The sequence below is a fragment of the Amblyomma americanum genome, chromosome 4 (genome assembly GCF_052857255.1).
Source record: "Amblyomma americanum isolate KBUSLIRL-KWMA chromosome 4, ASM5285725v1, whole genome shotgun sequence".
Classification (NCBI taxonomy): Eukaryota; Metazoa; Arthropoda; class Arachnida; order Ixodida; family Ixodidae; genus Amblyomma; species Amblyomma americanum.
Window position 1 is genome coordinate 46,984,108 of NC_135500.1, and position 16,021 is coordinate 47,000,128.

A 16,021-nucleotide genomic window follows, 5' to 3' on the forward strand; every position below is an offset into this window, starting at 1 on the left:
CGAAACAAGGCTCTGATTTCCTTGCAAATTCCTGTTTAAAGGCCTGAAGTCTCTCGGTGACGTCACATTTCACCGTCATACATTTTCAAAAGAAGGCCCGTCATTAAAACTCGGAATTAATACCGGTCTTCCTTTTACTTTTCTTTCCGGAGATCAATGTCTGCGGCGGCGTTTTTGGCTCCACAGGTGGCATGCGCAAAATGACTGCGCGGCCAGGGACTCGAGAGCGAGACCTCCGCCCACGCCTGCGTAGCTGCACGCGCGCGGCGTCTGCCGGTCAGAAAGCGACCCCTCGGCATAGTACTACCACCAGCGTGGCCTCCCCGACTAATGGCCACTCACCTGCGTACGCGCCGTCAACAAAGCTGCTTTCGAAGGTCGCCCTAATGACCGGTCAGCCCTGCGCGGAAGGAAGGCCCCACCCCTCCCAGCGGCAGAAGAAAGAATGCGGGTTGCTTCCGCGAGGAGCCGCTGGCGTCGGCGCCCTCTCGCCACCGCGGCCGTGCGTGCCATGCCGAACGGGGCCCCGGCGTGGCACAGCTCGGTGCGACCTGCTAGGGCGACGCAGCTGTTGACCTCGGATGCGCGGCGAACGGTGAGTCTGTGCTCTCCGCTCCTCTTCCTGGCGACGCCGCCGCCGCCCTCGGTCCGTCACGGCTCGTGTTCCCCGAGTGAACTGGATTTTTCTGACGTCATCCAGGTTCATGTCCGGTTAATTACTTTGCTTCGACCACGTTTCGTTTGTGATCTATTAGGGCTGCGATTTGGACAAGTTCGTACTGATTGATGGTTCGGCAGTTTGGGAAGAGGCGACGGCACTAAGAACGTACTGTTAACAAAGCCGCGCTTTTGTGTGTTCGCGTCCTCCGCGCTGTTGAACTATGGGAACTGGGACGTATGTATTGCAGCAGAGTGTTCTCGCTTCTAACAAGAGCCGGATGCGATATATAACAAGAGTGGCAATTTGAAACGGGTGTATTGTCTGAAAGGCACAATATATAGCGCCCACAGAATAACGTTTCAAAAGCAGCGGGACTACACTTAAGAGCACCCTGGGAATAGCATCCTACTCTCAACTCGGTATGCAAGTGTCGCTTGCTGGCATCAACTCTTCTGAGCTTCCTTGTGCATCGACTTGTAAAGAATTTCCCTAGGTGCAACAGTGGATTTTCAATCGGGAGAAATGAGGTGTTGGACAGCATTCTACTGTCGTGCGTCGCAATGGTGCTGTGGCCAACGTATTGCACCGTTGTGCGTCCTCCATGAAGGAGACCCCACAGGCTGTTCAAACGTCCTCTAGCGCCAGCCAGCCGCGTTGCCCCTTTCAAAGGGCAACTTGATGACACAGGAAATTTCAGTACACACGGACTGTGTGCACGGCCAACAGGTATCAACTTTCGGCGCCTCTTCTTCCTGGTTTCGAATGACCCGACTCTCTGGGGCGCGCAAGACCGTCCCGCGGAATACTCTCGGGCAAAAGCAAATATATGAGGCGACGACCAGCGGGCTTTTCGGCGAACTGCGCGCGCCTTGCCCCCGGAGCGGCAGCAGTGACGCGTGAGGAGGGGGAGTTTTCCTCGTCCCGCGGACGGCGCGGCCGCGAATTCGGTCACGGGGCCACGGAGCGCCGTGGCCCGCAATCCAGCCGAGTGACGCAACCGGCCGGACCCCGCGAGCAACGCGCCGACGGACCAGGCCGCCAGTAGCGCAGACAGCGGCGGCCACTTATCTGCGGCACGGATCGGACGAAGGCGGTATCGGGCCGCTGGTAGGCGGGCTCAGTGGGGTCGACGATTGCGCTCAGCTGGAAATTTAATCTCAGCGTGTGCGCTGCGGAGGGCGTCAGCATGGAGTAATGGCACTGCGACCACAGCTCCAGGCAGTGACGGTCTCCCCGAGAGTACACCTGGCCTGCTGAGCCGCACTGCGCTAGCCTTGTGAACGGAACCAAATGCCTTGTCCACCGTTGGCAAGTACCGATCATCGCGCAGTATGTCTCCTGTCGTACTGTCCGCAGTCATTCGCAAACATGTCGATGTAACATCATCAGGCACTGCAGGCTTCCTTTCGAGTTTTATTGCGCCATCTGCAATCGACAAAAGTCTGCCGTTAACGCTTTTCTGTGCGCATGCGTAATGTGGGCTCCAGAATACTGGTGCTGACTGAGCAGCGTCGGGCCCACGATAGCGTTGCGTCGGTGTCCGTGGAAATATCTGAGGTCCAGCAGCGAACCAAGTGAGCGGTGGCGTTGCGCCGAGGCAGTGCGACTGTCGCGGAGCACCCCGCCTGCACTGTGTGACCGTAGGTGTTGACGCATCGTTCCGTTAGCTCTTGCGCGGATTAAAGTTCTCTGATTCAACACTGAGCGCCGCAGTTAGGAACAACGCTGACACCATCGTAGTGTCGCTGGTACATTGGCGAAAATAATGAAGCGCCGACCAAAAGGTGTTGTCAAGATGGAAGGACGTTTCGACTTCCACACGGAAGTCTTGTTCACTGATGGAAAAATTTCGCACACAAAGCTTAAGTACGTTGTGCTAATCGTCGCAGGCATCTAGCGTACGAGGGCGGTAGATTGCCGATGTTACTGTTGAGCGTCTGATCTGTTGTCTGGATAAACAGACTCCAGATATTGGCGAGACATCCAGTTTTTCTCACGGCCGATAATTGCCGCTTCTTCCCAAGCGATATCATGCTTCGTGTTTTCAACGTGTTCAGCCAGTGCGTTGGAACAAGCCTTCTTTTTCTTGACATCATTCTTGTGCTCATTCAGCCGTCTTTCAAAGTTTCCGCTTTCACCTATGTAGGAGTGATCGCAGTCTGAGCAGGGGATTTTATAAATTACTCCGGGAAACTTTTCCTTTTTTAGCTTGTCCTTTACGGACACCAACTCGTGACGAAGCTTGCACGCAGGCACGTGAGCTATATGCACATCGTAGGTGCGAAAAATGCGGGCCAATGACTCGCTCACGCCTGGCACATAGGGTATTGCAGCTCGGGCATGGCAAGGTAGGCGAACGGGCTGAGCTGGTCTCGTTGTCTGCTGTATTACAGCGTTCACGAAGTGCTGTGGGTAGCCACAATTGTTGAGCCACAATTGTTGGGCGCACACACAAAGAGAAGCTAATCAGACTGCTACCTGGCCGTAAAGGGAGTCCGGCCAACAGACCTACCCCCACCGTCCGCAATCTGTCTTCGTATAGGCCTACTCGAACAGAGCTCGCCGTTCTGGAGCTTGGTTTGAACTTCAATACGAGAGCGGCTCCGGACGCAAGAAAAATCATCTGTGCCGTGGAACAGGCTGTGGGACGTGTGGAAAACAATCGCCGAGAAGAAGCTCGTACCCGTGCGATCAGCATACTCGCCAAGCTGCCACATCGGCACCCCACCCCACTCCTTGCTCAGGAGCGTGATGCAGTCAGGAGCCTGCGGAGCAATACGGATATCGTAATCCTACCTGCTGACAAGGACAACGCCACCGTCATCCTAAACCACAGCGACTACGTTGAGAAAATGACGAAGCTTCTGGAGGATGATGGCACGTACATGCGACTCAAGCGGGACCCTACACTCAATGTAGAGCGAGAGTTGCAAAGGCTTTTGACAGACGTCTTCCAGTTTGTTCCACCACAGCACAGGTCGTTATACTTCACGCTCCTCTGCCACAATGGATCTGCCCCTGCTTTATATGGCCTCCCGAAGATCCACAAGCCAGGCGTTCCAATGCGACCAATAGTGGATTTTACCCGCTCTCCCTTGTACCGGCTTTCAGGCTACTTGCACAAAGTTTTTTCGCCACTCGTTGGCAAGAGACCGACTTTCGTACGCAACTCCTTTGATTTTACTGAAAAAAATACGCGAAATCACGATTGACAGCGACGAGATAATGGTGTCATTTGACGTCAGATCACTGTTTACCAGCGTCCCCGTGGATCTGGCGGTGGAGGTATGCCGTTCAGCGCTTCGAGACGACGACGGACTGAGTGCTAGGACACCCATCGATCCATCGGACCTGTTGAAGCTTCTGCAGTTTTGCTTGAAGAACACGTACTTCATCTTTCGGGGCACTGTCTACAAGCAGGCTCATGGCACTGCCATGGGAGCATCTACCTCGGTCACAACCGCAAACCTCACAATGGAAGCACTGGAAAGCCGCGCTTTGGCTTCGTTTGAGCCGCGCCCGAAGGTCTTCCTGCGGTACATTGATGACTGCTTTTGCATAATCAAAAAGAATGCCTTGGCTGCTTTCACGAACCATTTGAACAGCATGGAAGATTCCATCCAGTTTACCGTCGAGGAGGAGATTTCTGGCCGTCTTCCTTTTCTGGACGTCATGGTGGAGCGACGTGATGACCGCCTATCATTCAAGGTGTACAGAAAGAACACGCACACAGGCCAATACCTTCACTTTAATTCAGTCCATCCTACGTGTCATAAGCGCTCCGTCGTTTCTACCCTCGTCCGTCGTGCGGAAAGAATATGCTCGAAACCCGAAGAAAAGGCCTCTGACATACGCCAAGTGCGGCGCGAGCTCAACAATTGTGGCTACCCACAGCACTTCGTGAACGCTGTAATACAGCAGACAACGAGACCAGCTCAACCCGTTCGCCTACCTTGCCATGCCCGAGCTGCAATACCCTATGTGCCAGGCGTGAGCGAGTCATTGGCCCGCATTTTTCGCACCTACGATGTGCATATAGCTCACGTGCCTGCGTGCAAGCTTCGTCACGAGTTGGTGTCCGTAAAGGACAAGCTAAAAAAGGAAAAGTTTCCCGGAGTAATTTATAAAATCCCCTGCTCAGACTGCGATCACTCCTACATAGGTGAAAGCGGAAACTTTGAAAGACGGCTGAATGAGCACAAGAATGATGTCAAGAAAAAGAAGGCTTGTTCCAACGCACTGGCTGAACACGTTGAAAACACGAAGCATGATATCGCTTGGGAAGAAGCGGCAATTATCGGCCGTGAGAAAAACTGGATGTCACGCCAATATCTGGAGTCTCTGTTTATCCAGACAACAGATCAGACGCTCAACCGTAACATCGGCAATCTACCGCCCTCGTACGCTAGATGCCTGCGACGATTAGCACAACGTACTTAAGCTTTGTGTGCGAAATTTTTCCATCAGTGAACAAGACTTCCGTGTGGAAGTCGAAACGTCCTTCCATATTGACAACACCTTTTGGTCGGCGCTTCATTATTTTCGCCAATGTATTCACCCGACCAGACGAGATTTCGTCGAACCTTAGATTTCTGTCGCTGGTACGTTTCAAAGTTTGTACAACGTGTGCCTTAAAGTCCACCATCATTCGAATCTTTCGGACTGGCCAGTGATCGTATGAGGCTCTTTTGAATGTCGCGGTTGACTGAGCACCTCTAGTTGGAACGTCGGGTGGCCAAGTGAACTTGCTGGAAGCAGTCACACATCGAAAGGCCCACCGGTGCTACTGATTTGCGCACCTGTAAACTAGCAGCAAAGAGGGTGAAATGCGTGGGTCTTGCTTTCGTCTATAAGACATCGGGCAGCTGTTATGTAACAACAATTTTCATAATGTGCGGTTTAATTCTGCTATATAAAGCACAAACAACGCACGCGACAGTAAGCAGTGAAATTATCTCACGAGATCGTTCTGCACGTCAGACGCCTTAGTTGATAACTTTTTTTATTGCTGGTTCGCCGGCTCCACGATGCAGATTGATGGCATGTGGGTGTGATGCGAGCATAGACGTGATACTTAACTGCGAAACGGCGACATGTTTCCGTAACACGCCGCACTGCATCAGTGTCGAATACCAGAGTGTCTCCGGTGCTCGCTTAAAATCTGAGCGCAACGCCAGCAGTGCGCAAAAATATGACTCTCAGACGAGGTGAATTCGCTTGCGTACCAGCGTCGATGGGCGTCGCCAAAGCCTGGCCGCTGATTCTCAGAAATTCTGGAGCTTTCCATAAATTTCTGCTGCGTTGCAACACGAATCATGCCGCTCACGTAAACTCGCATCTGCACTTGAGCACGTCGTGGGTCGCCAAGTGAAATATTCCGTCTCGTTTCCTTCCACGCTCTCCTTGCGGAGTACCGCGCACGCAGCGAAGAAGATGAACTGAACCCGAGGTCCCAGTGGAAAAACGTCATTGTGCTGTGCGACGTTGACGCGCGTTAAAGAGCCCCTCGTAGTCTGAATTAAGTCTGAGCCCTTCACTATACTGCGTAGCCCAGGTTTCGCATCAAGACGTAGCACGCCACAATTTTCAATGTTTTCTTTAGCGTTCTTGAACATAATGGGGTGAATTTCTGTCTTTTCGCATAACAAACCCCTTTGCAACTTCCTTTCGAGTTATAGATCCGCCTCCGTCATTATTTGAGCCTATTTTCAGAAATGGGAAGCCGAGTTACGAAACATATATACACCTGCACCGTTCTCCTAAGACATTCGCGCAAGGACATAATTACGACAAAAGAAATGCGAAATAAGCGCCTCTGTGTCAGCTTTTTTTTTTTAGTGTGTTTTCGTGTACAGCGGTAGAACGCAGAGCCACGTGTTTCTTTTGTTACGCGGGGCGCCGGCAATGTGATCCTTTTCGCACCCGAAATCAGGTGCGCGATAACAGGAAATCCTTGATGTAACCCCGCAAGTTGCGTTCGTGCGCCGATGTTTAGTGCTGGAGGGCGCGTGAGGCTGTCTGCGTGTTTAAGCGGGGCCCAAGGCCGCCGTTGCCAATCTCCGTGTCCGCGAGAGAGCGGGGCTGCCGGGATACTACACGTGCAGCTGGGTAAATGTTTTCTTTGTCTGCGTCCCCGCTCTTCACCATATGCAGCTATACAAACGAACCGAGTTTCTTGCCGTGGTGGATCAGTGGGAGTGGCACTCTGCTAGTGATAGTGTCCGCGAAATCAGAACCTGCGCGACTGCCGCATCTCGGCCCTTCCTGACACACTACACGTGCGTCAAGATCCCTCCTTCCTTCCTTGTCCTCTCCCTGCATGCCCTCTCCTTCCAGGTTGCCTTTTAAACGCACATTGTCCCAGAATGTCCTTACAAGTGAAAGAAACGGCAGAAAGTACGAAGAATCTGTAATGAATAAAGCTAGTAGGAAAGCAGCTGTATTGAAAAATAGGGCACGGTGGAATTGCAATAGGCATTAAGTGGTAAGAGGGATCTGGAAAGGAGTGATGGTTCCTAGCCTGAACTTCGACCATGCGGTCCTGTGCATGAGACCTGATGTTCGAGCAAGGTTAGAAATCAAACAACCCGGTGTAGGGAGGCTAGCTTTGGGAGCACATGGCAATACACCAAATCAGGGGGTACAGGGTGATATGGGATGGGCGTCGTTCGACAGCATAGAAGCTAGCAGTAAGATAGCATTTGAGGAGCGATTGAGAAAAATGGGGGAAACGCGGTGGGCTAGGGAAGTTTTCAGATACCTGTACATAAGGAATGTTGACACGAAATGAAGAAAGCGAACTAGAAAATTGACAAGCAAATATCTGGACAGCAGCAGTGGGGCAAATCAGCAATTATCGGTTAATAAAAAGGTTAAAGAAACAGAGCTCTGTGGAAAACAGGGCTGCTGACGATATCGGCACTGGGAACATACAGGATATTTAAGCTGGAAATTGTCAAAGAAAATATCTATGATAATTGTAGGGGAAGCTCTTTGTTGTTCGAGGCCAGGACGGGAGTTTTGCGGACTAAGACATATAGAGTCAGGTACCACGAGATAGACACGTTGTGCGTTGCGGGCGGAGAGGATGAGGAAACGGCTGAACTCTTGATGCTTTTCTGTAAAGGGCTCCACGCTACAATGGAAAGCAGCGGGGCTGATTTATCCAAGGCATTGGGGTCTAAGGACAGTGAAGGGAAAGTAGATTTTAAGCGGGTAGAAGTAACCAAGCGAAGGTTATCTGATTGGTGGCTAAAATCAAGACAAGAGTAAAATTTCATAAGTCATGGCTAGGTGGCTTGAGCCACCGCCCGATTTAAAGGGTTCAGCCATATCCACCCATCTATCGGTACATGTTTGCATGCACAAAGGTAATGAAAATCTCCAGGGGCTGCTTAGATGGCTCTTTTCAAATTCCTCTGTCCGCATATAACACACTAAAGCTCTGACAAGACTATCTTCAGTCAAATAAAACGCGCCCTAAAGATCGTCACTCCAGTCTTTGGGTGGTTACAACAGTAACTGGTTTGAAAGTTTGGTAAACTAAGCGAAATCCTCATTCCGTTTTTTTTTCGCAAATGCTGCCTCAGATTTTGCATTTGAGTGGTCCCGCCAGTTTAATTCTAGTTTGTCAACTCTTAAAGCAGAGCGAGACGCTCACTTTTCAGTGCTATCGACTATTGTTTTGGCGCTTCAAATCAGCACGCGTTGTAATGGCATTTTGTCAACATGCGAACAGGTCTGAGCGCTGCAGTCAGCTGAGATGCTGCATTCTGCCATTCACAACCATCGCTAGCTTCGAGGTGTCACGCTTCCTCTGTCGTGGCGAATAGCGCTACTGCATTTCCCGCTACGACGAACTGTTTGCTTTCTTCTTACGCAGTGCTTGCCCGCTGCCAATGTGTGCGCAAGTAGCGAGTTAGAACATAGGCAAAAATATCCCGGTGGGTGTGACGCAGGGTAGCGTTGTATGGCAGCAAGTTCTTCGTTGTGCGTACCGAAAAGCTGCTCGTCATTTCAAAGCGCACCTCTTGCGACGAGAACGGAACACGAGTGCGCTGCAGCAGAACAGACTTTCCTCTCGAAGGGCGAAGCGTCGTCACGGCGCCTTTGTTCGTCCCGGGCATTGTTATCCCGAGCAGCATCATGTCGGCTAACTAGACCGGGCCTACGTGTCCGCCATTGCGTCACCGTGCCACTTTTTCTGCTGGCCGAGAAACCCGCCGGGAACAGGGCCGCGCCGGACGCAATCTTCGCTGAGGGCAGACAGACGCACAGCTGCGCAGTCCGTAAAGGGCACACACAGCTCGCGGAGTGCGCTTTGCTGCGTTCCATTCGGTGACTCAAAACTGCTTTTGTCCGCCGCTTGGGCCGCTGCAAACGCGAGAACACATACCGCGCGATTAGATACCCGCGTTTGGCTGACAGCATTCATTGCCTAGCTTCTCTCGGCGTAGCCCAGATAGCTTACGCACGGCACGTGCGCCTTCGATAGAGCGCGGAGGCTCACGCCAATAAGCGCCTGAAGGTGGCGCGGAAAAGTACTAAGGGTACTACCCAGAACTGCTTGCTCTTCTAGCTACGCAGTGTGTTATGGCGCTGCAATCGGCACCGCAAATTTCAGCGCAAGTTCCCCATCCTGGCACGGGCAGGGAAAATATCTTTGAACCATTTGGGGGCATCTCACCGTGGCCTCCGGTCCATGCGATGCGGTGAGAGATTGCAAATATAGAACCCGCTGCGGTTTTCGGGGATGCGTCGCTCGCGATGTCATTCTGCACGAATGTGCTCACTGTATTGTCCCAGCTCAGATTTGCCGAGAGAGAATCGCCATGCCGTGCACCGGACCGTCTTTATCCCCCTGCTAACTGAGATTGTCGAACGATGGCCGCAGCCATCGCCGGGTCTGAAGGCGTCTGACAGCTTAATCCGCCAATCTGACAGCTTAATTTGAAACTTGGGCAATTTTGCCCGACTGACGCAGGACGACGGACTTCACCGGGGTTTCAGCAGAACGAGCTCCTTGCGCTATAGCGCCTAAAAGACAACCAGTTCTGGCCACGTGCAAAGGCAGACAGAGATCATAGAGGCGAACTTTATCTCCAGAGAGAGAGAGAATTTTATCCGAGTCTTTGAAGCGGAAGGCTCCCTTCTGGCGCAGGTGGGCTGCTGTCGCTTGGTGGCCTTGATCTCTCGGGTCTCAGCGACCTGGTCAGCTCTGTCTGTGAGCAACTTTTGTTGCCACAAGTCCGAGCTGCGCAGCGTAGTCTCCCAGTGGCTATTTGGCTTAAAGGGTTCTTACCGCAGGCCCACGTGATGTGGTTGAGTTTCGCACGCTCTCCGCAGCTTTTGCATTCTGCGGAGCATATCTCTGGGTGCATTTTGGCTAGTATTGCTGGGCATGTGTGTGTGTGTGTGTGTGTGTGTGTGTGTGTGTGTGTGTGTGTGTGTGTGTGTGTGTGTGTGTGTGTGTGTGTGTGTGTGTGTGTGTGTGTGTGTGCGCGTGTGTGTGTGTGCGCGTGTGTGTGCGCGCGCGCGTGTGTGTGTGTGTGTGTGTGTGTGTGTGTGTGTGTGTGTGTGTGTGTGTGTGTGTGTGTGCGCGTGTGTGTGTGCGTGTGCGTGCGTGTGTGTGTGTGTGTGTGTGTGTGTGTGTGTGTGCGTGTGTGTGCGTGCGTGTGCGTGCGTGTGCGTGTGTGTGCGTGTGTGCGTGTGTGTGTGCGTGTGTGCGTGCGTGTGCGTGCGTGTGCGTGTGTGTGCGCGTGCGTGTGTGTGTGTGCGCGCGCGTGTGTGTGTGTGCGTGTGCGCGCGCGTGTGTGTGTGCGTGTGCGCGTGTGTGTGTGTGTGCGTGTGCGCGTGTGTGTGTGCGTGTGCGTGCGTGTGTGTGTGTGCGTGTGCGCGCGTGTGTGTGTGCGCGCGTGTGCGCGCGTGTGTGTGTGCGTGTGCGCGCGCGCGGGGGGGGGGGGGGCTGCCTGGGAGGAGCTGCTTGCTCTTGCGTGAGCGTGGGGCTGGGAGGCGGTATTCCCTTCTGCTCGTCTGGTAGAAAGTCGCGATAATTCTTTAAGGTCAGGAGATGGTCGCTCCCAGATCTGGCCCCGTGGTTTGGGAACGCGCCTGGTCCTTCCTGGATATAGTTAGTCCTCGGGATATATTGTTGATCTGTTCGTTTCCTGGAAGGCCCGACTGTACGGGCGTCCATATTAGTTTGATTCGAGTTTCTAAAGGGTAACTGTTAATCAGTTTTGCAGCGGCGTGGTGTACTGTGCGTTTGATGAAGTTATTTTTCGCAGTTCTTGAGCCGCCTGTTATGCTCTTTCGCTCCGATACTCCGTTATGAACATTGCGTATGATATTGCTGCTTCTTATAATTCTTCCGCACTTTTCACTGGTATGGTCGCAGCTGCTATGCGTTCTCCTGTGTGGGCAGCTATAGCCACAACATGTGCCTGTTTTCGGCGACGTTAACGTACAGCACTGACTTGTCGTCTTTAAGTTTATTGTGTATATTTGCAGCGCGGGCTTTCCTTCTGATGATGTCGTGCGAGCGTACATGTTTTTTTGGGAGTGGTGGTATTATGATACATCAACTCCATGATTTGATCCATTATTTGAATCGAGTTTTGCCTGCATTTTACGTTGGCACTTTCTGGAACTTTTCAGCCTGCCGCAGTTTTGGCGGTTCGTGTTACCTGGCCTGTCAAGTGCGCCTCAATGAGTTCTTCGGCTGTATTTATTACCCCTAGATAGATGAGCCTAGCTGATGGGATGTTCGGTGGTAGTCTGTCATTTTGTATGCCCTGCGTAATAGAGCGTGTATCCAGTTTCTTTCCTTTCGCGTGAGTCTAAGATGTGGGAGTGCGTAGCATATGCGGCTGAGCGCAAAGACTTGCACTAGCCTTATTATTTCCTTTTCTTTTAGTCGTTTGTTCTTGCTGGCGACTCTCTTGGTGAGCCTAGCTGTTTGGTCTATGTAGTTAGTCATATTCTTGATGAAGGTAGAGTTTTGCCTATTGTTCTGCAGTCGCATTCCCAAGGTCATCACTTCTTTGGGTGTTGGAAACTCAAGATTGTCTATCCCGAGTTTGATTTTGTTTTGATGAGTTTCCCTGCGCCGGGGGGGGGGGGGGGGGGGGGGGGGGATGATGAGCACTTCGGATTTCAGTTAGCTTGTTGGCACCTGCTTGTAACGCTTCTGATATTTCTGCGTCGCTGCCTGTCATTATCCATAGCGTAAAATCGTCTGCATACATGCTGTGGTATTCAATTCAATTCGTTTATTTTCAGAGTAGTTACAGACACAACTGTGAAGGTCCCCTGCTAAAAATTGCACTCAGCAACTTGACGAGTCCTAAGGGCCACAGTACAAAACAGCAGCCAACGCAGGTCGTTAAACGCATAAAAAATTCACGCTCATCGAAGTTGAAAGAACATGTACAAAGATAATAGTACCAACGACACGCATCATGAAAAGGAATCTATTGTATAAAACAGAAGCATACAAACACAATACAACTGAATTCGTTTAGCAAATCAAAATAAAAAATCACAAACTAATAAGAGCTTTCAGCATATCAGGGTGACGCGTAACGTTTCAGCTCAGGTACAAAAAATTTTTTAATTCTTTCTTAGGTTAAAGACTCTTTCGGGTATTTGTTTAGAAGTTATGGTAGGTTATGTTTTAATGACTTAAACTTGTATTGGGTGCGGAAATCCGGAACTGACCAGACCAATATGGAAGGTTTCTAATGCACAAATTTGTTGTTCGTTGCTGTAATGATGCCACAGGTTTAGGAAAGTTTGCAGATTATACGGAAGAGAAATAGCCACTGTTTAACAACTGATGTTTATAATTGTGCATGAATCTAATGATGCCGTATTTCGGGAATAGGTTCTTTTTTGTTGTCTGTATGTCAACGTGCGCTAAATAACGGTAAAGAAATTTTCTGAAGCACATTGATTTTACCGATATTTCGTTTTGTTCTGTGGCTCCAAATAAGACTACAGTAATTTACGTGAGGTGCGAATATTGTATGGCATAACTGAAGTTTAATTTGTTCAGGTAAGATATTTCTGCTGCAGCACAGAGTGCCTGCTACCGCAGAGAGCTTCTTGCACACATTGTTGATGTAGTGATCTCTGCTTAAGTGAGACAGAGTAACACGAAGAACTTTACGTTCATCTATTATTGCGATATGTTCATTAATATCACGGATCAAATTTTGTACTGTAAATATTTTATTTCTTGCTCCAAACAGTAAAGCTTTGTGGGATTAATTATAATGCGGTTAGACTGGGACCATCATTCCAGTTTTTCTAGTGTTCTGTTGCACTGAAGGACCAGGTCATTTGGATCTTTACCGCTAAAAAGGAGGCTACTGCCATCGGCATAGATGAACCATTTGGCTGACTTATTAATATATATAATATCATTAATATATAGGCTGAATAATAGTGGGCGTAGGACACTACCCTGTTGGGTAGTAAAGATGATTCAACAATATTTATACGGACGCAATGGACTCTGCCTTTCAGGTATGACACAATTAAATTCAGGGGCCCGCCAATTACTCTATATTGTGGTTGCTTACCTATTAAAATGCTGTGGTTTAGGGAGTCGAAGGCATGCTAAAGTCAATGAACAGACCTAGAGTAAAAAGACCAGCATCTATGTTTTGAGCTATCTGTTCTTTAAATAGAAGTAGGGCCGTTTCTGTCGACCGTCCTTTCCTAAACCCATATTGGCAATCAGTTATTATGTTATTTTTCTCAAAGCACTTATTAAATCTATGAAAGAAAAGCTTTTCGAGTTCTTTCGAAAACAACAATGAGATCGATATTTGCCTGTGATTAATCACCACATTTTTATCGCCTCCTTTGAGCTCTACAGTAATCCTAGCCTTTTTGATACCATCGGGAAAATTGCTTCATTCAAGAGATAATTTAGAAATGTAGATTAAACAGGTGCAATGTATTCTAATAGAATACATTCACTGGCATCATTTGTATGTTATTGGGATGTAAACCTTTACTATTATTCATGTTAACGAATCTATGGTAAACTTCCTTGGTGTCAGCAGGCTCAAGAAACAAACTGTGAATGAGACTGTAGTTAAGTGGGCTTATGTTTGGTGGGCCTAAATTAGCTGCCGCGGCCATATTAGCAAAGTGTCGATTGAAGTGATCAGCAAGTTGTACACTACACAACTCTTCGCCGTTATTAACTATTGTTTTTGCGCTATACTCTCCCGTTTTCCAAGAATTTCATTTGCAATATTCCATACGGCAGATGGGTTTTTAGCTATAGTTTCAGCGAAAAGGTTTTTGTAGTAAAAACGTTTTGCCAGTTTAAGTGTCGCATTTAGTTTATTTCGCATAGTCTTAAATTCCTTAAGCTGTTCTTCACATCGCGGGCGTAAAAAAGCGTGACAAATGTTGTTCTTTTCATTGATACATTTCAGAAGTTCTGATGTCACCCAGTGTTTCTTAATTTTCCGAGATCGCTTCCCATCGTGGACTACAGTCGTTCCCCACTCCACGGCTTATCTGGTTACCTTTATCGCATTATCTCGCCTATTGTGGGTTGTGGCTCGACACACGTACGGAATTCGACTCACTTCATCGAGAAGGTAAGCGACATATCACCGGACGACAACGAGCTGCTAGTCTCGTTTGTCGCTTTTCACTTGCGTCCCTGTTGACCTTGCCGTGCAAGCCTGCTCTTCTGCCCTCGAGTCTGACAGATCCTTACCTGAAAGGACCCTTATTTACGTTCCTGACCTCTGCAGACTGCCTCAGCAACACGTATTTTGTGTTCCAAGGCCTGTTTTACCGTCAATGGAGTCTGTCGAACGCCGGGCCCTTGCAACATTTGCTCACCCGCCAAAAGTTTTCCTCAGATATGTTGACGACTGTTTCTGCATGATTCAAAAAGACGCTTTGTCTTTTTCATCACATTTGAGCTCCATAGAGGACGCCATTGAGTTCACAACAGAGGTCGAGGTGAACGGTGCATTGCCCTTTCTAGACGCCTTGGTAAAGCGCGATAGTGGCAAACTATCTATTTATTTATTTATTCAAAATACCCCCAAAGGCCCTCATTTGAGGGTATTACATGGGGGGGGGGGGGGGAGTAAGATACAAAGCATTGTTATAAGGTTAAAGATATTGCACTAAAAATAAAATATAAATCACAAAATATTAATCATAAATAGGCATTCACAGAAAGGGTCGCAACAATGCACATAACAGCAAAATTTGAGCATAAATAACAGCACCGCTAGAAAAAGAAAAAGACAACACTGGAAAAGGTGCGCTGAAGTACAAAAAAAATATAAAATAAAAAGAAGACAAGGCGGAAGAAAAGAACGCTCAAAAAATACCTTTTTAGTTGTTGAAACATGAGTGCATAAGATGTTGGAATTTATTTAGATCAGATTCAGATCATTAAGCGTTTTTATGACACCCACCCACACGGGACGTTATCTCAACTTTAGATCCGTCCACCCAGCCTCACATAAGAGATCAATTGCTGCCACCTTATTAAAATAAAAAGGAGCCAATGCATTTGCAGTTCTCCCGAAGAGAGGGCAAACGACTTTGATATGGTGCGGCAAGGACTTTCACGCAATGACTACCCAACATCTTTCGTGGCATCGGTCGAAAAACAGCTGTGTCGACCAGAACGTGAAACTGCTGTCTTCTTTCCTGAAATGTGCCGCTGTTCCCTATACCCCTGGAGTCAGCGAGGCGTTGGCATGCATTATGCGCACCTTCAATGTTGACATTGCCCACATTCCGACCAGAAAACTGTGACATGCTTCGGTCAACGTAAAGGACGTTCTTCTGAAAGAAAAAATATCCCGGCGTGGTTTACACATTCCCTGCTCCGACTGCGACTGCGTCTACATTGGCGAAACTGGCAACTTCGAAAGGCGCCTAAAAGATCACAAAAACGACGTTAAAAGAGAAGTGGATTCCAGTGCTATCGCCGAACACTGTACATCTAAACAGCACATTATCGACTGGGGCAAGGCACAAGTTCTTGCGGCAGAAAAGAGGAAATTCCCTCGCCTTCACCTGGAATCTTTGATTATACAAACGACCTGTCACACCTTGAAACGAAACTGCCTAAATCTGACAACTGCTTAAGCACGCTCCCTGCGCCCCCTTTTCAAGCATACTTATGCTCGCGCACCCGCTTCTCGTTTTTTACTGTGAAAAAGGCTCCCGTATGGGGGCCGAAACGTCTTTTGTATGTTCTTTTCTTTGTTGTGGTCGGCGTCTTCAATGTCACTTTTAATGATTCAACCCGACTAGACGAGTCCTTGTCCAACTCTTGATTTCGGTAGCATTTTGCTTGACTAT

The 16,021-nt window shown here is 49.3% G+C and overlaps 1 protein-coding gene across 2 annotated transcripts in view; it reads left to right on the forward strand.

Moving 5' to 3' along the window:
• Positions 1-441: 441 nt before the first annotated feature.
• The window catches only part of LOC144127924 (fatty acyl-CoA reductase 1-like), a 63,770-nt gene continuing 48,190 nt past the window's right edge, over positions 442-16,021 (forward strand). For both annotated transcript variants that reach the window (XM_077660925.1, XM_077660926.1), the window contains exon 1: positions 442-595. In XM_077660925.1, the coding sequence (XP_077517051.1) occupies positions 446-595 (150 nt within the window). In that variant the 5' untranslated portion in view covers positions 442-445. The remainder of the gene's footprint in view (positions 596-16,021) is intronic.